At 47.5% G+C, this 27,127-nt stretch overlaps 2 protein-coding genes across 6 annotated transcripts in view; both read right to left on the reverse strand.

The window, feature by feature from the left end:
* PIP4K2B (phosphatidylinositol-5-phosphate 4-kinase type 2 beta) overlaps window positions 1-3,091 on the reverse strand; it is a 35,968-nt gene extending 32,877 nt beyond the window's left edge. For 3 of the 5 annotated variants that reach the window (XM_002748504.7, XM_035303302.3, XM_078374310.1), the window contains exon 1: window positions 2,803-3,091. In XM_002748504.7, the coding sequence (XP_002748550.1) occupies window positions 2,803-2,961 (159 nt within the window). In that variant the 5' untranslated portion in view covers window positions 2,962-3,091. Of the gene's footprint in view, window positions 284-2,802 lie in introns of all 5 variants that reach the window. The other 2 variants (XM_017972713.4, XM_035303303.3) reach the window with 1 other exon arrangement.
* A 1,311-nt stretch (window positions 3,092-4,402) lies between these two features.
* Window positions 4,403-26,736, reverse strand: CWC25 (CWC25 spliceosome associated protein). The gene is made up of 10 exons (XM_002748505.7): window positions 26,568-26,736; window positions 23,216-23,388; window positions 19,283-19,519; window positions 16,049-16,118; window positions 14,809-14,936; window positions 14,064-14,127; window positions 12,567-12,778; window positions 12,088-12,186; window positions 6,187-6,348; window positions 4,403-5,702 (listed from the first exon to the last, which is right to left on the reverse strand). The coding sequence occupies exons 1-10, from the start codon at window positions 26,583-26,585 to the stop codon at window positions 5,588-5,590; spliced, it is 1,278 nt and encodes a 425-aa protein (XP_002748551.1). The 5' UTR covers window positions 26,586-26,736; the 3' UTR covers window positions 4,403-5,587.
* Between the last annotated feature and the right edge of the window lie 391 nt (window positions 26,737-27,127).

Raw genomic sequence — 27,127 nt, forward strand, 5'->3', positions numbered from 1 at the left:
CTGGTTCCTAAAATGGCCAACAAGTATCAAGCCAGGTCTACCTCCCATGGTCTCCATGCACCTCTCTGAGGCCATCTCTTCCCTAATTCCAAACCCTTGGAACTGTATTTCATCCACTAAAACACTGGTTTTCTCTCTTCACTAGTTCTTCCCTGACAGGTGCAAAGTCTTCTGATTTTTCTCCTTGTTTTCTGCACATTCTTCCTCCACAAAATCCATGGGATCTTGTCCATGACAGCAGCTCCTATGACAACACCAAGTTCAAAGTCCTCTCTTTTTCCACCTAGAAGTAAACCAATCACCTCATGAAAGGGTAACTAACTTTTGCTGTAGCTAAAGACATATCCATCCTTTCTATCTGATACACCATTAGTCACAGACTAGCATACCTAAATGCCTAAACAGGTGAGAAACTAAATAAAAGGTGGTATTGAAATTTTAGATGAAAAAAATGTTAGAAAACAGGCTTTTGTTGAAAGAAGGGAATCTCCAAAAAGAGTGCAGCAGTCCACCAAGAGCAATGTGGTCCTGATCCCTCAGTCAAGTGCAGATTACACTCTTCTTCTGGGCAGATGCCTCCAATTCCCAAATGGGGACACTGACGTACTAGACCTTACTGCAGACCAGGATGAAGCAATAAAACTTAGGACTAATGGCCTCTGAAGCTTAGCCTGCCCACGGCAGTGGTGGGAAGTTCCCATGAGGTACCTGTTTATTATGTCCAGAGGCACGGATCTTACTTTAAGTCAATGCCTTTCCAACTAGCCCTCAAACTTTCAACTTAGTTAGCAAAGAAAACAGGTGACCACTTTGTCCAATAGAGTAAGACTCACAGATACCTATCCATCAGCTATTGAGAAGCTTCATACCCACATCCGGACAGATTCATGCCTGCCTATCGGAACACCATACAATATACACACTCCCAGGACCTGACATGCAGAGGCATATAACCCAGAGCATACATTCACCTCTCACGGGACTATACTTCCCATCTATCCTGAGACTTGGCTGAGAGAGAGGACAAACAACAGGAGGCAAAAAAAACAAGACCAGCCACTCAGACACCACCATTGGCTGATACAGCTCCATGGTGCTAGACAATGAGCTGCATCTCTTGCTGTGACCACAGGAAAGCTAATCCTCCACCTGAGGCCACCTTTTCTTCATGTGTAAAATAAGGGACCCAGTATTCCTCACTGCTAGCTGTAATACTCCTGATTCTCAGGCCTCTACCAGATCTCTACAGACAGGCTGTTTTTGGTGAGAAAGAGAACTGGTAGAGAGAGGCCTGGTACAGTGAGGAGCAGGATGCAGAACAAAATCAAGGACTGCCTTCCAGAAAGGGACAAGGGGTTCATATTCTGATGACCCAGTTTCCCTAGAAATGTTGTCAGATGACCCCTGGGGCAGCAGGAAACTATGCTGGACTGCCAGCCTGAAGCAGCTCCTAAAGGTCTGGGCATTAAACCAGTGGTACTCCCTATCCCAACAGGACCCTCACTAACACCATTGATCACCATGAAAACAGTAACCGGCCCAAGACCAAGGAACCGCAGAGACCTCAATTTACACATGCACTTTTGTAAATGACAGGTCAAGATCTAAAACCCTAGCTCGGATTACGGTTCATCGATCTCCACCCAAAGGCACCTTCAGCTCCTCCGCCGAAGCAATGCGAAGTCTTGCTGGCCCTCTTTGTCATCACTTGGTCTTGTGGGCAATTTCAAGTGCTCACAAGGGAAACTAAAGAATTGAAATCCAAGCTTGATCCTCCTCATTCCAAAATTCTAGTTAGTGAAACTGGTGTTCAGGTCCTTTTACTTCCTCTGCTCATTCCTAGTGTGAGGACTCATAAAGAAATGGTCAGAAGGCAAGAAGCAAGTGCTTAGAAGAGAAAAAGACCCTAAACACAGCGCATAAACAGAGTCTTCCAGCTCAAACACTGTCAGGATCTAACTTCCTGACAGGGGCTGTTGAACAATCTCTAATCACCCTAAGAACCCAGGGGACCTATCTCTCACATTTAGGAACATAACACTATGCATCATCACAACCTTCAGGCCATACAACAGATTAAGTCAACAATCTCTGAAATGATCACTTTCGAAAACTATGGGAAGACATAATATTTCTACTATGAATAGTCCCTCCTTATAGTCAGGCATCCTATTCTCTCAAATGGTTAATAACCATTCTCTTCTCCCTAACCCAGAGACACCCGGGTTAAGCGTCTAGTTCAAGGAAGCCTGTGCTTCTCCAGTTGATACATCTTGTTCAAGAGGAAAAAAGGAAACCCAGAGTGGAGTTCTACATCCAAGGGTAAGGAGGCCTGGAGGATGGGAAAATTTGAGTAGCCAACACCAACCAAACGATCAGAAAGAGAGGACTATTCCGGCAGCCCACTGCCACTTGCCCTGTCAACTGGACAGAGAGCTGGCAGCCAGCTCTAAGGTACAAGGGGATATACACATGCAACAAACAGGATGAGAGGAGAAGGAGCAGGAATGAAAGGGACTGCACTGCACCCAGGCCTTGCCTCTGCGCTCCTGGGGCTGCCCCAAGCGAGCACGCCACACGCAGAAAGCCAGAGGGGCTGGAGGGAAGGGGTGGTGGTGACGGTAAACCACAGACACCAGGCCTCGCGTGGCGTGCGGAGAGCGCACACGGGGCCGAAAGGCGTGCAAGGGTTGGGTGGGCGTGCAAGTGGCTTGGCGAGGGGTGGCAGGCGTCACCAGCACGGCCTGCAGAGCGAGGGCCCAGGGCTGCGGGGGGGCGTGGGAGCGCGCGGGAGCTGGTTACCGTGTGGTTCACCCCCCACATCAGGACGCTGAGGATCGGCTCGCTGGCCCGGAATAGCTTCACTTTCTGGCACACGAAATGCTTCTTCTTGGTCTTGGTCTTGCTGGCGCTGAGCGGCGCCACCGCCACCGCCGTGGTGCTGGTGCAGTTGGACGACATGCCCGGGGCGGCGGCGGCGGCGGCGGCGGCGAATGGGGGGGGCGACGGAGACAGCGCACAAGCCAGCGGCCCCAGACCTCCCCCGGACCGATCCCCACCCCCGCTCCCTCACCGCGCCATGGTCGCGCCCGTCCCGTTACCTCCCCACCCCGCCCCGGTGGTTCCGTCCGTCCCTCGCCCCGCCCTCCCGCCCCGCCCCGGGGAGCCGGCCGACCCGCTCCGCACCCCGCTCCGCCCCCGGGCAGTGCCACCGCCCAGCGGTCCCCCAGGGCCCGTCCTCCCCGCCCGCGTGGTTCGGCCCGTCCCGGGGAGGCAGCGGTCGCCCCGCCCGCCCCTCCTCCCCGGGCCTGACAGGAACCCGCCTGGCTTCCGAACCGCGCAGGAGCGGGAAGGGGAGGAGGGCGTCGCTGTGAACCGCGGGAGGGGCTCCCCCCTCGGGCCCCGCAGTCAGGCTTTGGCTCTTTCTCTCAACCGGAATGCCAAGATGGCGGCGGCGCCACAGCTCCGGAAGGGAAGGAGGGGCGGGAATGCGAGGAGAGCGGGTCGTACCATGCCCACCCTGGGGGAGAGGAGGAACGCAGCAAAGAAAAGAGGAAGTCCAGCCTGGAAAGCCAAGGAACGCCCCCTCGCTCCACCCAGGCGTGGATCTACCCACTCCCCTGAGCTCCGGGCGCGCTCCACCCGCGGGGCACGCCCCTTTCCCCCAGGGCCAATGAGAGGAACAGGCCGGGAACCCTGGGTTTTATGAATGGGCCCCGCGCCCACCCACCTGCTGCCAGGTCTTCCAGCAAAGGGTCAGAGCTCAGAGGCCGCCAACACCTTCAGTCACCTATCCCACTAGTCGTCTTACTCTCTGACTCCTTTCGTAAAATCTTTGAATAAACTGCCCCACGCTTTGTTACATAATTCTCGGATGAGGGATCTCCATATATTCGACACAAATCACAGGTCAACGTTGTTCTATATGGGGATTCGTAAACACGGTACTCCGCAGGTGGTCTCTCTTTATGTTACAAAAATAAATGTAGCCTTTGTTACCAATTAATAAAATAAACATGACCCCGGCATAGGGAAGCATGATGAGGTGATTAAATGAATAAAAATGTATGTTACATTCTCTAGGGAAAGATCAGGTTTCGAGCATTACAGGGCCTGGCATCATAAGTGGTCAAAAATGGAAAACCAAATACATTTTAAGCAGAATTAGGAATGAGCAGAACAAGGAAATCGCCCAGGTAGTGTGGGGGTCAAGGGAGCCTAGGAGTTCACTGAGGGCTTCTGGTGAAAGAATAGAGAAGGGAAAAGAAAGAAGTAAAGACAGGCAAGTGGCCCCTTGAGGGTTTGGTTGTTTTAGTACCTGATTGAAAAAGTCTAGCAAATAACTCCTGAAAATCTATCATTGTAGTAAGGTTACTACACGATAAGAAACGAAGCCGCGAAATAACCTTCCATTTTATTTTCCTTTTCAGAGTCATGGAGCATATTGGCAATTTGGTCCTGACTCCTAAAATCATTTTACTATACTTTTACACTGCCTACATTGGAGACTACAAGCAGTGGAAAAGGATAGATACTCTAGATCCTGTCAGTAAACCCAGGCTCCTCCTAAACCAGCCAGACTCAGAGAGAAAAATGCTTATTGTATTACTTGCCATCAAAGTTCAATGTGTTTCTTTTTTTTTTGAGACGGAGTCTTGCTCTGTTGCCAGGCTGGAGTGCAGTGGCTCGATCTCCACTCACCGCAGCCTCTGCCCCCCGGGTTCAAGTGATTCTCCTGCCTCAGCCTCCCAAGTAGCTGGGACTACAGGTGCACGCCACCATGCCCGGCTAATGTTTTTATTTTTAGAAGAGACGGGTTTTCGCCATGTTGGCCAGGATGATCTTGATCTCTTGACCTTGTCATCCACCCCCCTCGGCCTCCCAAAGTGCTGGGATCACAGGTGTGAGTCACTGTACCTGGCCCAATGTATTTCTATTACAGAGTAAAGTCATTTACCAAACAGGGTATTCTCACAAAGCTAACCTTTTTTAAAAGCATGTAGAAATTATACATTTGTACATATACACATTATACTTTTACCTCCAAGGATCAAATGGCTAACAGTTCATTCAGAGCTTTTTGTATTGATTTTCCAGATTCTGTCACTCCCTTGGCTTTGCCCTCACCTGACAACATTCTGCCACATTATCTTCTAAATGAAGTAAATGTTCATTTGTCTCACTAAGCACAATCTATCTGGGTGACATGATACTGGTTTCTGAAAGGTCTGGTCTACACTAAGGCAGTGGAATATGTCTGTTGGCACAGGTAAGAGGGAAGCGGCATGATCAACATCACAGTCCCAGGGAACAGCCTTCCAGAGCAGAACAAGCACTTCCACCAAGACGGTCCAGTGCCCACCCGTTAAAAACAGTCAAAACCCAAAGTTACTGAGTGTCCCACAAAGCACATCACACTGGCTCTCAAAGGAAGTGAGCTGTTTCAGAACTGGATGGAGCAGGGTCACTTTGAACAGTGGTGGTTTGACATCTGTGAAAGAAGTCAGTTGAACTCTTATAAAGAGAATTAAGGGGTCAGCAGCTTCCCTGGAAAATGCAGGAAAACCAGTAAGAGAGGGGATAGTTTTCATCTTTTCATAAAGTTCTTCTCCTGAGCTACAGAAGTTCTCTGAAGAGAGTAGATATTCCGCTTCACCCGGTCCTCCAGGGAGGAAGTAGATGCACTCTCCAGCTTCATGCGGCTAGGAAGAGAAGACAGGCAGATGGAGGTCAAAAACATTTTCAGTCAACTATTCTGGCAGCTTTGGAAGAAATGGGTTGTTAGCCACAGAGCAGCTGTAGATACACAACCTCTTTTAAGCCCCCATAGATAACTTTTGAGTGAATCCACCTGGAACCAAATGTTTTTAAGCCAGTGTCTATAAGGGAAAATGTATCTCTTTTGGAAAATAAATCAAAGCTTCATTGGAAAAAGGCTTCCTGGGCCATGAATTCTTATTTAAAAGGAAGGTCAAGGAAGTTCAATGATTTAGAAGATACCAGTTCACTTCTCCTCCCCTCAAATGAAAAACACCCCACCCTGTGGTCAGAAACAGGGAGTAGTAAGTAGCAAAGGTGGTCTGAAGGCTGTGCTCCAAGTGCAGACACAGAAACACTGGTGAACCAGCTGCCAGCCTGTCAAGACCATCCCCATGAAAGCCCCTGGCAGGAAGGAGAGGCACTCACTGGATGAACTTCCCATCCCGGGAGTCCAGCTTCTCCAGCCTCTGCTCCCGTTCCTCATCCTTAGCGTGCCTCTTGAGGATGTTCAGTCTCTCCTCCTCCCGCCATTTGGCATTTTCCATCATCTCCTGCCGTTTTCGCTCTAATTCCTCTGCGGAGAGTTTTCTGTTGAGCACAAAAATCATCTGATCAGGTCTCTCCCAGCAAAGAAAAAACAGAAGCAGGACAAGAAGCACAGAAGCCAGGTAGGACCCCAAGCTCTCCAGTTCACTGCTCTCTCTAAGTGTAAAGCCAGCCTGGGTTCCCTTCTAACGTCCTGGTCAGGTGGTTTCATCCAAATTTCAAAAGCTTTTAGTAAAGAATTCCATAATCTCACTCACTAATATCTAGAGTGATTATTCTCAAATATGAATAAACTGGGAACTCATCGGGAACCTAAACCTGTAGTAATTATATCCAGTGGTTTCCTCAAGAAATTATAGAACAGAGGACTAGGTTTATCCATGTAACTGTTAACATCTACCATCTAACTACCCATTGGAGACTAGAAATTCATGACACAGCCCATAAATACACTAATTTAGGACTAAGCTAGAAGCCAGAAGCTGAGGAATAACTTAGCCTCAGAAAATAATAAGTGTGCACAGTGGCACACGCCTGTAATCCCAGCACTTTGGGAGGCCGAGGTGGGTGGATCACCTGAGGTCAGTAGTTCAAGACCAGCCTGACCAACATGGTAAAACCCTATCTCTACTAAAAATATAAAAATTAGCCAGGTGTGGTGGTGGGTGCCTGTAATCCCAGATACTCAAGAGGCTGAGGCAAGAGAATCACTTGAACCCAGGAGGCAGAGGTTGCAGTGAGCCAAGATCATGCCATTGTACTACAGCCTGGGTGATAGAGCAAGACTTCATCTCAAAAACAAATAAATAAATAAAAAATAATAAATAGGGCCAGGCATGCTGGCTCATGCCTGTAGTCCCACCCAGCACTTTGGGAGGCTGAGGCGGGTGGATTATTTGTGGTCAGGAGTTCTGGACCATCCTGGTCAAAATGGTGAAACCCAGTCTCTACTAAAAATATAAAAATTAGCACCTGGAATACCAGCTACTCAGGAGGCTGAGGCAAGAGAATTGCTTGAACCCGGGAGGTAGAGGTTACAGTGGGCCAAGATTGTGCCACTGCACTCCAGCCTGGGAGACAGAGCGAGACACCATCTCAAAAAAAAAAAAAAAAAGAAAGAAAGAAAATGATAAATAGGTAGATGTTCTTCCCTGACACTCACGGCAAATTAAATTAGAGCAAAAAAAAAGGAGGTGGCTGGGCACGGTGGCTCACACCTGTAATCCCAGCACTTTGGGAGGCTGAGGCACATGGATCACTTGACTTCAGGAGTTCAAAACCATCCTGGCCAACATGGTGAAACCCCATCTCTACTAAAATAAAAAAATTAGTTGTGCGTGGTGGCAGGCACCTGTAATCCCAGCTACTTGGAAGGCCGAGGCAGAAGAATCACTTGAACCCAGGAGGCAGAGGTTGCAGTGAGCTGAGATCATGCCACTGTACTCCAGCCTAGGCAATAGAGTGAGACTCCATCTCAACAAAAAAAATAAAAATAAAAAGGAAAAGAAAAGGAGGTGATGAACCAATGAGTCACTGTCTAACAATGTCAGACATCCAAATCCACTGATTCCCAAATGTATGTGATATGCCGGTCCCCCTTTAAGAGGAAAAATAATTCTTGAAGTCCAGTAAGAGAATGAGAGCCCATTTTGAGAAACAAAACTAAAATATTAAAACCTGCTATGTAGTTTACAGGGAAATGACTGTAATTCCTAAAACAAACAAACAAAAACTCCACGAAATAAAACATATAAACCCAGGCACAGTGGCTCACATCTGTAATCCTAATACTGTGAGAGGCCTAGACAGGCAGATTGCTTGAGCCTAGAAGTTCAAGACCAGCCTGGGCAACAAGACAAAACCGCATTTCTATAAAAAATACAAAAAAATTAGCCAGGTGTGGTGGCACACACCTGTAGTTCCAGCTACTCAGGATGCTGAGGTGGGAGAATCACCTGAGGTGGGAAGTTGAGGCTGCAGTGAGCCCTGATCATGCTGCCTCACTCTAGCCTGGGCAACAGAGTGAGACCCTGCCTTGAAAATAAACAAAGAGAATGCAAGAGGCGACAACACTGAATAAGAGACGTGAACAAACTGTTGGAAGATCAAAGTGGACAAAGGAGTGGTAACTCCTTCCACAAATTAGAAGAAACTGAACCCAGAGTGCTCTAAACTGATGAGAAGCAAGTGGCTTCACAATGCAAAATCCCGGAAAGGCTCAGGGACTTCAGGCACAGAGCACTTCAGAGGATGCTGACAAATCATAGGGCTGAAAACAAAAGGACGCATTTAAAATCTGCATAGGGAGCAACTAGGACATCCCTGGGTCCTCATGCATAACATGGGACCACTCTCCCAAAAATGTACAGGAGAGCCTGTGGTTTACCCTGTGGGGAAACTGAACCAGACAGGAGATCAGAAGATGCAAAGGCACCAGGCACAGCAGAGAAAACTAGAAGGGCCACCAGACTGCAAACAGGGAATGAAGTACAAGTCCATATACTCAGTACTGAGACTCCCAGATCCTGCTGGGATCTGTGCGCTCTCTCTGAACACCAGCAGCCAAATTTACAGTCCTAAGTCCAGTGACCAGAGGGTTTTTTTCTGGAGAAATTTACTGATTCTTTTTTTTTTTTTGAGACAGAGTTTTGCTCTTGTTACCCAGGCTGGAGTGCAATGGCACGATCTCGGCTCACGGCAACCTCCGCCTCCTGTGTTCAAGCAATTCTCCTGCCTCAGCCTCCCGAGTAGCTGGGATTACAGGCACGCGCCACCATGCCCAGCTAATTTTTGTATTTTTAGTAGAGACGGGGTTTCACCATGTTGAGCAGGATGGTCTCAATCTCTTGACCTCGTGATCCACCCACCTCGGCCTCCCAAAGTGCTATTACAGGAGTGAGCCACTGTGCCCGGTCAGACTCTGTCTTAAAAAAAAAAAATTTACTATTAAAAGCCCAAAACAAGTAGGGTGCGGTGTCTCACACCTGTACTCCCAGCACTTTGGGAGGCTGAGATGGACAAATCACTTGTGCACAGGAGTTCAAGACCAGCCTGAGAAACATGGCAAAGCCCGTCTCTACTAAAATCCAAAAATTAGCCAGGCATGGTGGCGTATGCTTATAGTCCCAGCTACACAGGAGGCTGAGGTGGGAGACCACCTGAGCCTAGGGAGGTCGAGGTTATGGTGGGCCAAGATCATATCACTGCATTCCAGCCTGGACAAGAGAGTGATGAGACCGCCCATCTCAAAATTTTAAAAAAACTCCAAACAAAAAACAATTTACTTTTTTTTCTTTTTGTTTTTTTTTTGAGACACAGTCTCACTCTGTCAACCAGGCTAGAATGCAGTGGTGCAATCTCAGCTCACTGCAACCTCTGCCTCCCAGGTTCAAGCGATTCTCCTGCCTCAGCCTCTTGAGTAGCTGGGATTACAGGCACGTGCTACCACACCCGGCTAATTTTTGTATTTTTAGTAGAGACAGGGTTTCACCATGTTGGTAAGACTGGTCTTGAACTCCTGACCTTGTGGTCTGCCCACCTCAGCCTTCCAAAGTGCTGGGATTACAGGCATGAGCCACTGCACCCAGCACAATTTACTATTAAAAATCTGACTCAGAGGCTGGGCATGGTAGCTCACACCTGTAATCCCAGCCCTGACTCAGAGATAATAAATGAAAGATATTAGAGCATTCAAATGAGAGAGTAGGAGGATTTTTTAAAAAGATGGCCAGACACAGTGCTCTAGCCCATAATCCTAGCACTTTGGGAGGCTGAGGCAGGAAGATTGCTTGAGTCCAGGGGGTCAAGACAAGCCTAGACAACAAAGTGAGACCTCATCTTTACAAATTTTTTTTTTTTTTAATTAGCTGGGCATAGTAACACAAGCCTATAGCCTCAGCTATTTGGAAGGCTGAGGTAGGAAGATCACTTGAACTTGGGAGTTTGAGGCTACAGTGAGCCATGATGGCCCCACTGCATTCCAACCTAGGCAAGAGAGTGAGACCTTGTAGGGAAAATAAAGAAGTTATCAAAGAGATAATACAAGAAAATTTCCTAGAACTCAAAGACATGGTTTAGATTGCAAGAAGCAAATACTGACACTAGGAAAAAATATACAAATCATACAAGAAAGGAAATATAACCTCTGTATTCTGCTTAGCTTAGTAATGAAAAGTATCATTCAAGTATGAATCCACATACTGACTCAACCAAAAATTCACTCTTGTTGCCCAGGCTCACTGCAACCTCCACCTCCTGGGTTCAAGCTATATATATATGAAACCATACTAGAAAGATAGGGATAGAAGAAGCATGGGACCAGGAGTATATGAGAGCTCATTTACACTAATATATTATTTACTGTAATAGTAAGAAAATATCTAAGATCTGGCTGGGTGTGGTGGCTAACACCTTAATCCTAATACTTTGGGAGGACAAGAAGGGTAGACTGCCTGAGTTCTGGAGTTTGAGACCAGCCTGGGCAACACAGTGAAACCCTATCTATACTAAAGATACAAAAGTTAGCTGGGCATAGTGGTGTGTGCCTGTAGTCCCAGCTACTTGAGAGACTGAGGCAAGAGAATCACTTGAACCCGCTGGGTATAGTGGTGTGTGCCTGTAGTCCCAGCTACTTGAGAGGCTGAGGCAAAAGAATCACTTGAACCCGCTGGGCATAGTGGTATGTGCCTGTAGCTACTTGAGAGGCTGAGGCAAGAGAATCACTTGAACCCGGGAGGCGGAGGTTGCAGTGAGTGGAGATTGTATCACTGCACTCCAGCCTGGGAAACAGTACGAGACTCTGTCTCAAAAAAAAAAAAAAATACCGATGTCTGGTCCACTCCCAGATATCATGTAATAGAGCTGGGAAATAGCTGGGTAATGAGATGATTTTTCTTTTAAGCTTCCCAGATTCTAATATACAGCCAATTTGTTTGGAAACACTGGTCTATATATCCAAGGGCAATAAAAGTTAAGTTCACAAAAGTTGCCCACTTAATCTAAACTTTCACTAAGAGCAACCTAGACATCCAGTGACAGCCTTTCATGGGCAGAGCCACCTCTCCTTGGGTTCCAGGGCTGCAACACCCCCTGTGCTCTGACTGATAGCCTACAAAGGCAACTCAAACTCAAAGGACATCTGCCCTGAAGGAGAGCACCCTGCCTTTCAGCTGATGCCTCGAGAAGGAACACTCTGTTAAGCAAAGCTTCACTGTGGAAATCTCTATAAGAATTAACATGTTTACTGAGGGTAAGAGACATATAACTTATACAATTGTTCATTATGTCAAAACTATTTACCTTGTCCTTTCTTGTTTTTTTTTTTGAGACAGAGTTTCACTCTTGTTGCCCAGGCTGGAGTGCAGTGGCAGAATCGCGGCTCATTGCAACCTCCACCTCCTGGGTTCAAGAAATTCTCCTGTCTCAGCCTCCCAAATAGATGGGATTACACGCATGTGCCACCATCTCCAGCTAATTTTGTATTTTTAGTAGAGATGGGGTTTCACCATGTTGGTCAGGCTGGTCTCAAACTCTTGACCTCAGGTGATCCACCTGCCTCGGCCTCCCAAAGTGCTGGGATTACAGGCATGAGCCACCATGCCCAGCCTTACCTTGTGCTTTACATGGCCCGGGGTAGGGGATGTAGACTCTTACAGTTGGCAAGATAAATAAAAGTTGGTTTGTCAAAGAGGTAATGATTGATTATCCATTTGCCCTGGTTTGAGCCCATTCTAGATTCAGGCCTAAAGAATGTGAAGTTAATCAACTGGGCTCCTGACTCACCTGGTATATCCGGGAGCGTGTCGCCTTTGGTAGACCTCTTTTTTAGGTGATGGGCTCCTAGTTTGGCCTGTCTCTCTCCTGTTCACTGTAGAGTTGTGCCTGTAACAGACACAGAGCGCAGAGAGGAAAAAGCCTTTTTAATCCAGGGGCTTACAGTGAATCCCTCAAACAATGGAAGATAAGCTAATGGTCTCAGAGATATAATCTAAGCAGAGGGCACAAGTGTGAGAAAAACAATGGTATAGGATTTGATGTGAGACTCACCCCAGAGCTCCCAAAGCATGGTATACACCTACAGATACGTGGCTCTGGAGGCCTGAGCTTTACATTGAAGTGGGAAAAAAATGATGTAAATGAAATACCAAAGCAAAGACATCTGGGAAAGTTGATGGACGGATACTAACAAAAGCAAAAGCAAATGCCTGCTGGGACCAGGCCTCCACAGTCTTGCGTTATTCCCCAGTGAATCCCACACTCACAGTTTGCCAGGCCTTGGGGACCATGACCTTCTGCCTGGGGATCGAGACCTCCTGTCCCGAGACCCTGCTTCCCTGATGCTCTTCTTGCTGGCATGTCTCGGGGGTGAGTGGGAGGAGCTTCTGGATCTGGAATGGTTCTTCATCCCATGCCCTTTCTTTGTTTCAGCTGTCAGAGGACCCTGAAGTCTGTGGTTTCGGTCAGAGTTCCTGACCTACATCATTAAGGAAAAGAGAAGTTATTCATATGGAAAATCCAGCTATTCAGGAGAAAGTGCAGTGAAACAGGAGACGTTACATAAGGAGCTCACTGGGCATGCCAATATCATCACACAGAATTATCACAGAGAACTATACAAACTTAGGAACGTTATCTGCAGAATCCTCTAAAAGAATCTATGGACAGCCAGTTGCAGTTGCTCACACCTTTAATCCCAACACTCTGGGAGATGGAAGCAAGAGGACTTCTTGAGCTCAGGGGTTCGACATGACCCAGAGCAACTAGTGAGACCCTGTGTCTACAAAATATTTTAAAATTAGCTGAGTGTGGTGGCACATGCCTGTATTTCCCACTACCCAGGAGGATGACAAAGGAGGATCCCTTGAGCCTAGGAGGTAGAGACAGCAGTGAGCTGTGATCACAGGACTGCACTCCAGCCTAGATAAGAGCAAGACCCTGTCTCAAAAAAAAAAAAAAAAAAAACAATTATAAGAATATACCTGATTTGGCTCTTCCTATAGGTTAAGGAAGAGTAAGAGTCAGAAGCATGAAGGACAGGACCTAAGGTTAAAAATACAGAATACAGCCAGGCACAGTGGCTCACCCCTGTAATCCTAGCATTTTGGGAGGCCAAGACAGGTGCATCACCTGAGTTCAGGAGTTCTAGACCATCCTGAACAACATGGAGAAACCCCGTGTCTACTAAAAATATAAAATTAGCTGGGCATGGTGGCACATGCCTGTAATCCCAGCTACTCAGGAGGCTGAGGCAGGAGAACTGCTTGAACTGAGGAGGCAGAGGTTGCCGTGAGCCAATATTGTGCCATTGCACTCCAGCGTGGGCAACGAAAGCAAAACTCCATCTCAAAAAAAAAACAGAAATGCAAAAGGCAACCCAGGTGCCTCAAACCTGTAGTTCCAGCTACTCAGGAAGATTGCTTTAGCTCAGGAGTTCGAGACCAGCCTGAGCAAAATAATGAGGCACTGGTACTTTAAAAACAAAACAAAACCAGCAGATTTACCTCATCAATCTATATACTTAGACTATGTGCATTTCATGTAAATTATTTGTAAAGGGATGGGTAGAATGTCTCAATGTCCCATTGGTGGTCTAGTCTCTCTGCTCAGAGGATCATCAGCCACAAGAAGATGCTCAGGGATAGGAAATGGGCCTGTTTCCCAGGAGCCCCAGCCTTCACTGCCCCTCCCTGTTCTCCATGTTGTCCAAGTGGTACATTCCACAGTGCCAGTCACTACTTTCAAGGAGCCCACATCCCTACCTGTAAGCCATATCCAGGGACTTTGGAAAAAACGGTGCAGGAATTTGCCGTCTTCTTTTGAGATCTAAGAGATTAAAATACACACGCTCATTGAAAAAGAAAATATAGGTCCAATTTAAATATCTTACACTGAACCATGCTTCTTGCTTCCAATGTGACCTTTCCACCTCCTAGCTGTTACTTGGCAGCATGTTTCTCTATTTGGGCTGTCTATGCCGAAAGATGCATCAGCACAGTCAGATTTTCCTGTGAAAAACTGTGGGCCTCGCTTCTAAGCCCCAACGCCCGAACACATTCTCCTCTCACTTCATGCTGCTATTCCAGGGACGAATAGTGACTCAGCAGCAGTAGAGCTGACTGCTCCCACGGCCCACATGGGCCATCAGTCCATTAACAAAAGCCTATAGTAAGCCACCTGCAGTCTCGGAGGAATCCTAGGCTGCAATGAAACAGTCACCCCCAGGATGTCTGGCCTACCTAAGACCTACTAGGCCAAAGTCAGCACCATTAGGGGTCTCTCTCCAGCAGCATGGCCAAGAGACCCACTCACATTTAGCATCTCCAACGAACTTCAACATTAGATGGCAAGCTCTGTGGGCACAGGGCCCATGTTGTTGGAGTGTTCACCACTGAAACCTCAGTACCTGGCAGCTCCCAGCACAGGGCAGCTGCTCGTATCGGTGGCATGAATGAGTGAATGAGCAAGTGAATCAATGATGAGGGAGGCCAGTCGCCAGATGCTCACCTCCCCGCACTGTGCTCATCCTCACTGCTGGAACGATTGCTACTCGAGCTTCTGTGCCTGTGTTTCTTGTGCTTCTTTTTCTTTTCCTTCTTTTTCTTCTTCTCCTTTTTTTCCAGACTCATTTGCAACTGGAAAATGCCAAGAACACAAACACACAGGATTGCTGAGACCAGCCGGGAGCAATGGCTCATGCCTGTAATCCCAGCACTTGGGGAAACCAAGGCAAGCAGATCACTTGAGGTCCAGAATTTGAGGCCAGCCTGGCCAACATGGTGAAACCCTGTCTCTACTAAAAATACAAAAATTAACTGGGTGTGGTGGCAGGTACCTGTAATCCCAGCTACTTGGGAAGCTGAGACACGAGAATCACTTGAACTGGGAAGCAGAGGTTACAGTGAGCCAAGATCGTGCCACTGCACTCCAGCCAGGCGACAGAATGAAACTGTGTCCTAGGCTGGGAGCAGTGGCTCACATCTGTAATCCCAGCACTTTGGGAGCCTGAGACAGGTGGATCACAAGGTTAGGAGATCAAGACCATCCTGGCCAAAATGGTGAAACCCCATCTCTAAAAAAAAAAGAAACCGTGTCTTAAAAAAAAGATTACTGAGAGGTCTGCAGAAGCCCAGAACATTATTAGAGGTTCCCTGTCAGCACAACAGGGGAAGGGTCTTCCCGTCTATCCCGGCTGTGTGATAACAACTCAACTACTGAACAGGTACCTGGTAGGTGTGGCTAAGAATTTGTGTTTTTAAACAGTCACCAAAACCACTGCCTAGGAGTTTCCATTCTGTGTCAAGGACCCCCGACTCCACTGAAAGCAGTCAGGAACGGCAAGGTCAATCTTTAATTTTCTTTACCAACTGATCTAAGACACAGTCACATAATATGTCATGTGAATGATAAGTGGGCCCTAGAAGCTTTATACCACGACTAAGGACATCCTCCCACCTCCTGAAAACACTGCATGATAATGCTGTTCAGAGGCTTAGCCCACACTCTTTTTCTGGGAAAATGACATCACATGGTGCGTTCTCCCACCCAAAAGACTTTCAACTAAAATCAAGCTTAATTAAGCTTAACAAATTAAGATTCCATAAAATAGCCAGGAGATGGTCTCTAAAAGACAAAAGTTTTAGGGACTATTCTGTTTTCCCTCTGGTAAGGAGAGAGTAAATGGAGAGAGGTTCTCACATGATATGGCTGAAAGATGCTCGTGGTGCTTATCTGATATACTACTTACCAATTCTTTGATTTTCTTCATTTTCACTGGATTATTTAATACCTCTCGTTTTTTCTCCTCCTCCTTCTTCCTAAATAAAGAGAGAAAATTATAAAAATCATGACTATTTCTTTTCTACAAATTCTATGGAGTAACCTTTCCTCCAAACATACACTGACAGGACCATGTTAAAATCTACATGATTAGCTGGGCGTGGTGGCACGTGCCTGTAATCCCAGCTACTCAGGAGGCTGAGGCAGGAGAATCCCTTGAACCTGGAAAGTGGAGGCTGCAGTGAGCCGAGATCACACCACTGCACTCCAGCCTAGACAACAGAGCAAGACTCTGTCTCCAAAAAAGAAAAAATCTATATGATGATGGGGCTGGGTACAGTGGCTCACGCCTATAATCCCAACACTATGGGAGGCTGAGGCAGGCAGATCACTTGAGGTCAGAAGTTCAAGACCAGCCTCGCCAATATGAAAAAACCTCATCTCTATAAAAAAAAAAATACAAAATTAGCCAGGTGCGATAGTGCACACCTACAATCCTAGCTACTCAGGAGGCTGAGGTGTGAGAATAGAGATTGTACCACTGTACTCCAGCCTGGGTGACAGAGTGAGACCCTGTCTCAAAAAAAAAAGAAAAAAAAAAAAGAATCTACATGATGATGTTGAAGCCAGAAATATCCCCCAAAATAAGAATTTTTTGTTTTTTTGGGTTTTTTTTTGACACAGAATCATGCTCTGTGGCCCAGGCTGCAGTGCAGTGACAGGATCATGGCTCAGTGCAGCCCCAACCACCTGGGCTCAAGCGATACTCCCACCTCAGCTTCCCAAGTAGCTGGGACTAAAGGAACCCACCACATTCCCAGCTAATTTTTGTATTTCTTTCTTTTTTTAAAAATTTTTTTGAGATGGAATTTCACTGTTGTTACCCAGACTGGAGTGCAATGGCACAATCTCGGCTCACCACAACCTCCGCCTACTGGGTTCAAGCAATTCTCCTGCCTCAGCCTCCCGAGTAGGTGGGACTACAGGCGTGCACCACCATGTCCAGCTAATTTTTGTATTTTTAGTAGAGACGGGGTTTCACCTCGTTGACCAGGATGGTCTCGATCTCTTGACCTTGTGATCCACCCGCCTTGGCCTCCCAAAGTACTGGATTATAGGCGAGAGCCACCATGCCCAGCCAATTTTTCTATTTCTTATAAAGATGGGGTTTCACCATGTTGCTCAGGCTGGTCTCAATCTCCTAGGTTCAAGCAATCGACTCATCTCAGCCTCCCAAAGTGCTGGGATTACAGGTGTGAGCCAATGTACCTGGCTGTGAGTTGCTTTTTGATGGGTATACAGTTTCGGTTCAGAATGGGGAAAGAATTCTGGAGACAGGCTGTGGTGATGGTTTCACAACACCGTATTTAATGCACTGAGTAGACCAAACTGTATACATGAAAATGGTTAAGGCTGGAAATTTTATGCTACATACATTTTACCACAATAAATAAATTAAGATGCTAACGAAATGGGACAAAATATTTACAACCTATATCTTTGATAAATAACTTTTTTTCTTTTCTTTTTTTCCAGGATATGCTTAAGATAAATAAGTTTAAAGAGAATTTGCAAAAGAAAAACTGTAAATAGGCCAGGCACAGTCGCTCACACCTGTAATCCTAGCACTTAGGGAGGCCAAGGTAGGTGGATCACCTGAGGTCAGCAATTTGAGACCAGTCTGGCCAAAAAGGCAAAACTCCATCTCTAATAAAATACAAAAAATAGCCAGGCATTGTGGGGGCACCTGCAATCCCAACTACTTGGGGGCTGATGCAGAAATAATCTCTTGAGCCCAGGAGGCGGAGGTTACAGTGAGCCAAGATCATGCCACTGCACTCCAGTCTGGGTGACAGAGCGAGACTCCATCTCAAAAAAAACCAAAAAGCTGTAAATAAAAAATAAACATATTTCAGTGTTGAATCTTACATACTAGAATTAAAATGCAAATTAAACTAAAATAAATAATAGTATGACTGGGTGTGGTGGCTTGCTCACACCTATAATCCCAGCACTTTGGGAGGCTGAGGCAGGCAGATCACCTGAGGTTAGGAGTTCAAGACTAGCCTGGTCAACATGGTAAAACCCTGTCTCAAAACAAAATTAGGCCAGGCTCGGTGGCTCACGCCTATAACCCCAGCACTTCGGGAGGCCGAGGCGGGTGGATCACGAGGTCAAGAGATCGAGACCATCCTGGTCAACAAGGTGAAACCCCGCCTCTACTAAATATACAAAAATTAGCTGGGCATGGCGGCGCACGCCTGTAGTCCCACCTACTCGGGAGGCTGAGGCAGGAGAATTGCTTGAACCCAGAAGGCGGAGGTTGCGGTGAGCCAAAATCGTGCCATTGCACTCCAGTCTGGGTAACAAAAGCGAAACTCCGTCTCAAGAAAAAAAAAAAAAAAAGGCCGGATGCAGTGGCTCATGCCTGTAATCCCAGCACTTTGCAAGGTTGAGGCGGGTGGATCACAAGGTCAGGAGATCGAGACCATCCTGGCCAACATGGTGAAACCCCGTCTCTACTAAAAATACAAAAATTAGCTGGGCATGGTGACGCGTGCCTGTAATCCCATCTACTCAGGAGGCTGAGGCAGGAGAATTGCTTGAACCCAGGAGGTGGAGGTTGTAGCGAGCTGAGATTGCACCACTGCACTCCAGCCTGGTGCCTGGTGACAGAGCAAGACTCTGTCTCAAAAAAAAAAAAAAAATATGCACAGTTTATCTCATTTAGCACCCAAACTGTAACTCTACTTTTATATTACATATTAGGGTTTCAAGTAAGATTTACAAGTTTCTTTTTGAAGGGTTCTGCTTCCCTACCCTACCCCTCTCCACCCGAAAAAAGAGGTGGGGGTAAGAAGGCCTGTTCACCCATTTGGCCAGCACTACACATATCCCCAAGCTTCTAAGAAGCTGACAACGTTTTTCACCTTGTTTCTGACTCCTATTTTTCTTTAAGGGCCAAAGACAAATGAATAAAGCTGGACTGGTGCACTGGCCAGAATCTTTGCATATGGCCTAGGTCAGGCAGGCACCCTCAATAGAGCCACCTTCCCAGCATCAGGAAGCCCAAAAGGAAACAGATCCTTCACATGGCAGATTAAAGCCAAGGGAAAACAGACTGTAAGGCAAGAGAACTGACAGCCTTAGCAGAGTCTCAAAGCATCTGTAACAAACCCCCTTTCTATCCCACCATTAGTACCTGATGATGAAAAGTGGGTCCTCTCTGATCTTGCTGGCCATGTCAAGAAGAGAATTGGCACCTGATGGGGCAAAGATAGAGCCTGGGAGGAGTCCTGTTTCAGAAGAGCAGCCTGCCTCCTTCTCCTCCATCTTCTCAAAAACGTATTTGTCAATGGGGCGCCCCAGCAGGTATTCATCACGGTTCACCATCCCACCAGGACCTTGGTACATCCAGTCCAACTTTTCTTCTTTCTTCCTGGTTTGAGGGAAGAAAAAGAAATACAATTTCTGTGAAAAAACAGAATTCTGCAAACCTACACAAAAAAACCTGAACACAAGGGAGAGAGAATCATAGCTGATCAGAGAACTCATTCTTTTTTTTTCTGGAGATGTTCTTGCTCTGTCACCCAGGCTGGAGTACAGTGGCGCGATCTTGGCTCACTGCCACCTCCACCTCCCAGATTCAAGTGATTCTCCTGCCTCAGCCTCCTGAGTAGTTGTGACTACAGGTGCACAAAATTTTTATTTGTTTTTTAAATTTTATATAAATTTTTTTATATTTTTAGTAGAGACGTGGTTTCACCATGTTAGCCAAGATGATCTCGATCTCCTGACCTCATGATCCACCTGCCTCAGCCACCCAAAGGACTGGGATTACAGGCATGAGCCACCACACCCAGCCCAGAGAACTCATTCTACTGGCACCTACCATGGGATAAACACAGCATCCCATATGGCAGGCATGAAGAAATGATGCAGGTCAAGCATGGTGGCTCTGTCACCCAGGCTGGAGTGCAGCGACGCATTCTTGGCTCACTGAAACCTCCACCTCCCAGGTTCAAGCGATTCTCCCATGTTCAAGCAATTCTCCCACCTTAGCCTCCTGAGTAGCTGGGACTACAGGCACACACCACCATGCTTGCCTAAGTTTTTGTATTTTTAGTAGAGATAGGGTTTCACTATTTTGGCCAGGCTGGTCTCAAACTCCTGACCTCAAGTAATCCATCCACCTTGGCCTTCCGAAGTTCTGGGACTACAGGCATGAGCCCCCATACCAGGCTGGATCCTGTCTTAAAAATTTTAAAAGGCGGCCGGGCACGGTGGCTCAAGCCTGTAATCCCAGCACTTTGGGAGGCCGAGGCAGGTGGATCACGAGGTCAAGAGATCGAGACCATCCTGGTCAACATGGTGAAACCCCGTCTCTACTAAAAATACAAAAAATTAGCTGGGCATGGTGGCACATGCCTGTAAACCCAGCTACTCAGGAGGCTGAGGCAGGAGAATTGCCTGAACCCAGGAGACAGAGATTATGGTGAGCCGAGAGCGCGCCATTGCACTCCAGCCTGGGTAACAAGAGCGAAACTCTGCCTCAAAAAAAAAAAAAAAAAAAAATTAAAAAGGCAGGTGGGTATGGTGGCTCATGCCTGTAGTCCCAGTACCTTGGGAGGCCGAAGTGGGCAGATTACCTGAGGGCGGGAGTTTGAGACCAACCTGACCAACATAGAGAAACCCCATCTCTACTAAAAATACAAAAAAATTAGCCAGGCGTGGTGGTGGGCACCTGTAATCCCAGCTACTCAGGAGGCTGAGGCAAGAGAATCGCTTAAACCTGGGAGGTGGAGGTTGCAGTGAGCTGAGATCTCAACCATCGTACTCCAGCCTGGGCAACAAGAACAAAACTCAGTCTCAAAAAAAAAAAAAAAAAATTTAAAAAGGCCAAGTGAGGCTGAGGTTGGAGGATCTCTTGAGCCCAGGAGGTCAAGGCTGTAGTGAGCCATGATCATGCCACTGCACTCCAGGGACGGTGACAGAACAAGACCCTGTCTCAATAAAAAAAATTAATTAATTAATAATAAATAAATAAAACACATACACACCTTTGTTTCCCACACCCCCTTCTGTTTGGAGGAAATCTCCTCCAGTGGGACTTGCGCCCATCTACCTTTCTTTCTTTCTTTATTTTTGGTGATTGTGTTTTTCAGTTTGGGGCCTTTTTTTTTTTTGAGATGGAGTTTCGCTCGTTACCCAGGCTGGAGTGCAATGGCACGATCTCGGTTCACCACAACCTCCACCTCCTGGGTTCAGGCAATTCTCCTGCCTCAGCCTCCTGAGTAGCTGGGTTTACAGACACGCGCCACCATGCCCAGCTAATTTTTTGTATTTTTAGTAGAGACAGGGTTTCACCATGTTGACCAGGATGGTCTCGATCTCTTGACCTCGTGATCCACCTGCCTCGGCCTCCCAAAGTGCAGGGATTACAGGCATGAGCCACTGCGCCCAGCAATTTGGGGCTTTTTTTCTAGATTTAGGGGGTGTATGTGCAGGTTTGTTACATGGATACATTGCAAAATGGTGAGTTTGAGGCTTCGTGTTTATTTTTTTAATTCTCCAAGCCCCTCTTTTTTTTTTTCCCTTTTTTGAGATGAAGTCTGGCTCTGTCGCCCAGGCTGGAATACAGATGACAGGCGTGAGCCATCTCAGCCGGCTTTCATTTCTTTGTTTGTTTGTTTGTTTTTTTTGAGTCTTGCCCAGGCTGGCGTGGAGTGGCACGATCTCAGCTCACTGCAACCTCCGCCTGCTGGGTTCAAGCGATTCTCCTGCCTCAGCCTCCCAAGTAGCTGGGATTATAGGTGCTTACTACCACCCCATCTAACTTTTGTATTTTAATAGAGATGGGGTTTTACCCTGTTGCTGGTCAGGCTGGCCTCAAACTCCTGACCTCAAGTGATCTGCCCACCTAGGCTTCCCAAAGTGCTGAGATAACAGGCGTGAGCCATCACGCCCACCTAATTTTTTCGGGTTCCTACTACGTTGCCCAGACTGATCTCAAACTCCTGGCCTCAAGTGATCCACCTGCCTCAGTTTCCCAAAGTGCTGGGATTATAGGCATAAGTTGCCATGCCCGGCCTATTTATTTATTTATTTTTGATACGAAGTTTCGCTTTTGTTACCCAGGCTGGAGTGCAATGGCGCAATCTCGGCTCAGCGCGATCTCGGCTCACCGCAACCTCCGCCTCCTGGGTTCAGGCAATTCTCCTGCCTCAGCCTCCTAAGTAGCTGGGATTATAGGCGCGTGCCACCATGCCCAGCTAATTTTTTGTATTTTTAGTAGAGACGGGGTTTCACCATGTTGACCAGGATGGTCTCGATCTCTTGACCTCGTGATCCATCTGCCTCGGCCTCCCAAAGTGCTGGGATTACAGGCGTGAGCCACCACGCCCAGCCCAGCCTATTTACTTTTAAACAGAGATGGAGTCTCACTACATTACCCAGACTGGTCTCAAACTCCGGAGCTCAAGTGATCCTCCCATCTCAGCCTCCCAAAATGCAGTGATTACAGGGATGAGCCACCACACCTGGTCCTCAATTTTAGTCTGTTATTTTATTTTATTCTCCTTTTATGAAATGGATAAGGCAGTTATTGTCTGCTACTCTGATACAACAGAAAACTGGAGCAGGGTAAAATCTAGTGGGATTAGCCATAATCACTCAGCTTTTATTGAGAAGCACACTGTCCACCTTCTCTTATAGGACCTCACTCCCTGCCCCCTCTTCCTCCAACCCTCAAGCAAGCCTGAAATATGTAACAAAGGCAGGACTGCGGCCTCAACACATACTGAGAATCAGGGTAGAACCACCATCCTCCATCATGGTTATCAGCCACCTACTGTGAACTTGGTACAGCAAGTCCTTACGTGTTACCTCATTTCATCCTCAACAAACCTTGAAGTCACTGGGTATCACTCCCTGGTCCTACTGAGGTAACCAAGTCTCTCAAATTTGATCACAGTTCCACAGCTAGTACATGCAAAGCCAACCTTAGAATCCAGATCCATCTGGCCTCAAAACCCATGCTCTTAAGCACTCAGCTATATACAACTGGATGATGCACCTCAGGCTCCCTCTGCAACTCCCTACACACCAGGACACCGTCGGCCCCCGCCCCGCTTACTTGATGGCCCCAACATCCTCCGCATAGCGCTGCATCTCTTCCCGGGCCCTTTCTTCTCGCAGCTCCCGCTGAAGCTCCTCAATCTTCTTCCGCTCAGCCTCATGCTTCTGCTCGGCCTTCCACACTTTCTCCACATTCCGGAGGGTCTGTGGGTGCCAGCTCTTCTTTAGATTCTGTAGTAAATGAAAAGAAAGTACTTTGGGGGTGACTGGGTGGCGGCTAAAACTGGCCCTGCCTCACCTACCCCTCCATACCCAAGGCAGGCGTGTGAGGGCAAGATGTCTTCAACAATGGCAAAGTTTTCTTCCAATAATCTCTCACACGTCTAGAGTGGAAGGGGAGGTTGTTCAAGTGCATAAAGCTTCAGGACAGGCTGGGCACAGTGGCACACACTTGTAATCCCAGCACACTGGAGGCCAAGGAGGACAGATCACTTGAAGTCAGGAGTCCTAAACCACCCTGGCCAACATGGTGAAGCTACATCTCTACTGAAAATACAGAAATTAACTAGGCGTGGTGGCGCATGCACCTGTAGTTTCAGCTACTTGGGAGGCTGAGACAGGAGAATCACTTGAACGCCAGAGTCAGAGGTTGCAGTGAGCCAAGACTGCACCACTGCACTACAGCCTGGGTCACAGAGTGAGACTCCGCCTCCAAACAACAACAACAACAACAACAACAACAGCTTCAGGATAGAACAGGACCTTCCCAAATTCCCTTCAAATAGTTTTAACCTTAAAAGCATACGAGTCACCCTTCCACTAGCCATACCTAAAGGATGTCAGTGATGGCAAGACAGGAGGAATGGGGCAATGAGCAGGAAGGCACATATTTTGAAAGGGAACAGAACTTGTGCACTGCTGACAAATGGACATTCATTCTTTTTTCTTTTTTTTCATTTGAGACAGTCTCACTCCGTTGCCCAGGCTGGAGTTCAGTGGCACGATCCGAGATCTTGGCTTACTGCAACCTCAGCCTCCCAGGTTCAAGCGATTCTCCTGCCTCAGCCTCCTGAGTAGTTGGGACCACAGGCACTAGCCACTGCTCCCAGCTGATTTTTGTATTTTTAGTAGAGATGGGGTTTCACTATGTCGACCAGGCTGGTCTCAAACTCCTGAACTTGTGATCTGCCAGCCTCAGCCTCCCAAAAGTGCTGGGAAATCCAGCCTGGACATTCATTCTTAGGAATTCAACCTACCTTACCTTGGTCTACTTCACCTGCCCTACACTTGCAAGGTTTACAACCCACCCAGAAACTCTTTCAAAATTTTTTCCCAGGAATCTCTCCTTGGTTCTGATCTCCCCATTCACCCTCAAAAAACAGTTCTCCTCTCTCCTTCCCATCAGATACTGCTTTGGTTCACTTTCCCAATAATGAAAGGTTTCCTAGAGTAAGTAATATCTAAGGACAATTATAAACTAGTCTGGTGATATGTGAAGGGGAGACAAAGGAGGTAGATTTCCAAACAGAACAGCACAGACGAGTGCAGTCCCAGTGGTGAGAAAGAACATAGCACGAATAATTCAGTGTGGCTGGATATGTGACAAGCTGATGGGGCAGGAACAGAAGAAGAAGCCAAGTGAGAAAGGAGCAGAATAAGGGCTTTATAAGCCATGAAAAGGGATTGGACTTAGTCCTATTGATGGACTGGTACGAAAATCTAACCAGTCATATGCAGGTGAGAGACACTACTAGGTATTGTGTGAAGAACAGACTTGCCAGGCGCAGCTCACACCTGTAATCCCAGCACTTTGGGAGGCCAAGGTGGGCAGATCACCTGGGGGGTAGGAGTTCAAGACCTGCCTAGCCAACATGGTAAAACCGTGTTTCTACTCATCTCTACTAAAAATACAAAAATTAGCTGGGTGTGGTGGTGGGCGCCTGTAATCCAAGCTACTTGGGAGGCTGAGGCAGGAGAATCCCTTGAACCCAAGAGGTGGAGGTTGCAGTGAGCCAAGATTGTGCCACTACTGCAGTTCAGCCAGGGCAACAGAGCAAGACTTTGTCTTTAAAAAAAAGAATGGACTGGAGAGGGCCAGGATTGAGACCAGGAGATAAGTTAAGAAGATGAAATAAGACACTTGGCATGTGGAAAATGTTCAGTCAATGAGAGCTCCCTTTTCTTCCTTTTCTCTTCCCCTCCTTGTCCTGCCTGTCCCCTTTGTCAGGTCATTCGGTTGGTTACACCATCCACCCATCTCTCCATCCTTTCATCCTTTCTTCCTTCCTCTGTCTCCATCCAACCCTTCCCATCTTGTCCTCCCTTCCTCCCTCCCTCCTTCCCAGGGACAGGTGATTTTGCTTCCCAGGGACAAAAACTTCTGGAGTCATTTTTAGCTGTCACAACTGGTGGAGACAGGTATTACTGGTGTCTAGTGGCTAGAGGTCAGGGATTCTACTAAACACTCTGCAATGCACAGGAGAGCCCAACTACCAGCACCACCACACCACCCAAAGAATTCTCTAGGCCAAACCGGCAAGAGTGCTAACACTGAGAAACCCTGGATTAGAGCTTTCCTTCCTTAAATGCAGTTACTTGAAGAATACACTGAATTGGATGAAACCTGAGGGAGTCCCGGCACTAACCATGATTAGGAACACATGACTAATAGGTTTACTGGGCAGGCAGCTAAGCTGATCTACTTGCTGATTCAATTAGTTCCACTTTCGGGAGGTTAGCATTTTCCCAACTTTGCACCACGCTCTTGTGGGTACATTTATCCTATTTGGGGTCTTAGCCTTTTACAAGTGAACGTATCAGTTCAAGAGAATATGCCACCTAACTTGTATTAAGTGTTATGAATTCAAAACCAAACTCTGCCAGTACACATCAGAATCCAGCATTGAAGGTGTGGAAAACGGATAGGAAGATCCCTTCAAGCTAAAAAATGACCCCAAGGCATGGCTAAGGGTGAGAAAAATGGGGTACGAACCACCCATACTTCAATCCAAGGCATGACTCTAAACTCCCCAGGCAAGGAAGAAACAAGATACACAAAACAAAGCGTGGTGACACATCCTCAATTATCTGCCTCCCTTCCTAGCCACGGCTCAATCCGCCCCCTCCCCGGTCTTCCCAGAATTTCCAGCCAGTAGGCCGCTGTCAACAAACAAACACCACCTGTCACTGTTCGCGACACACGTCGCACCTTCCCAAATCTCAGTCCCAGCACTCCAAATGCCCTAAGAATCCATCCCTTCTTTAGGGCAGCAACCCCCTCCCCGAGAAAGCAAGGCTGCGTAGCCGTAGTTACCCACTCCTTCCTCTACCGCCCACCCCTCCCCCCCCCCCCCCCCGCCAATTTCCGTCTCGGGCTCGGTCCTACACTGCCCAGGCCTCCCTAGACTCACCAGGTCTCCGCCCCCCATGACGGTGGAGACGATTCCTCACTACGCGGATCTGGAAGATTCGGGAGGATCAAGAGGAAATGTAGATAAATAGTTCAGGGGCTACTTCGCGGGATCTGGTCCCAGGACCCGTCGATTGCCAGCTTCACCAACCGATCTAGAGGCTACTTCCGGGAGGGCGTCATCTCGCCGCGTCGACGTCGCGGAACGATTACGTAACACCGTCGCGCTGTGTGACGGTTGCGTCACGTGCACATTCCGAAACGTTTCGGGGTCTACTGTCGAGACCTCTGGGGTCTCATTTTGGCTGCCTCGGGTCGCCCCTTGCCTGATGTGCCGAAGTCTCCATTGAAACGCCGCAGTTCTGTTCAGTGATGGGTTGCCTTAGGCCTCTGCCCGCGGTAGTGTTGCCATGGCAGCTCACCAGGGCATCCAGTTCAAAGCTCCATGCACTCTCTCCTAGACCCCGATGTGGACCAGACTAGGTTTCCTCGCCTCACCCCGCACACACTCTCACACTCCAGTTTTCCAAAACGACTTTGCCAACTGGCGCTTTCCTCAAA

The sequence above is a fragment of the Callithrix jacchus genome, chromosome 5 (assembly GCF_049354715.1).
Source record: "Callithrix jacchus isolate 240 chromosome 5, calJac240_pri, whole genome shotgun sequence".
Classification (NCBI taxonomy): Eukaryota; Metazoa; Chordata; class Mammalia; order Primates; family Cebidae; genus Callithrix; species Callithrix jacchus.

Bases quoted from the DNA above. Each gene is read 5' to 3' on its own strand.
- CWC25 (XM_002748505.7), bottom strand. The intron at 14,937-16,048 runs GTAAGTAGTATA...GGCATTTTCCAG, and splicing joins TGAAGAAAATCAAAGAATTG to TTGCAAATGAGTCTGGAAAA. The intron at 6,349-12,087 runs GTGAGTCAGGAG...TGTGCTCAACAG, and splicing joins CACGCTCCCGGATATACCAG to AAAACTCTCCGCAGAGGAAT.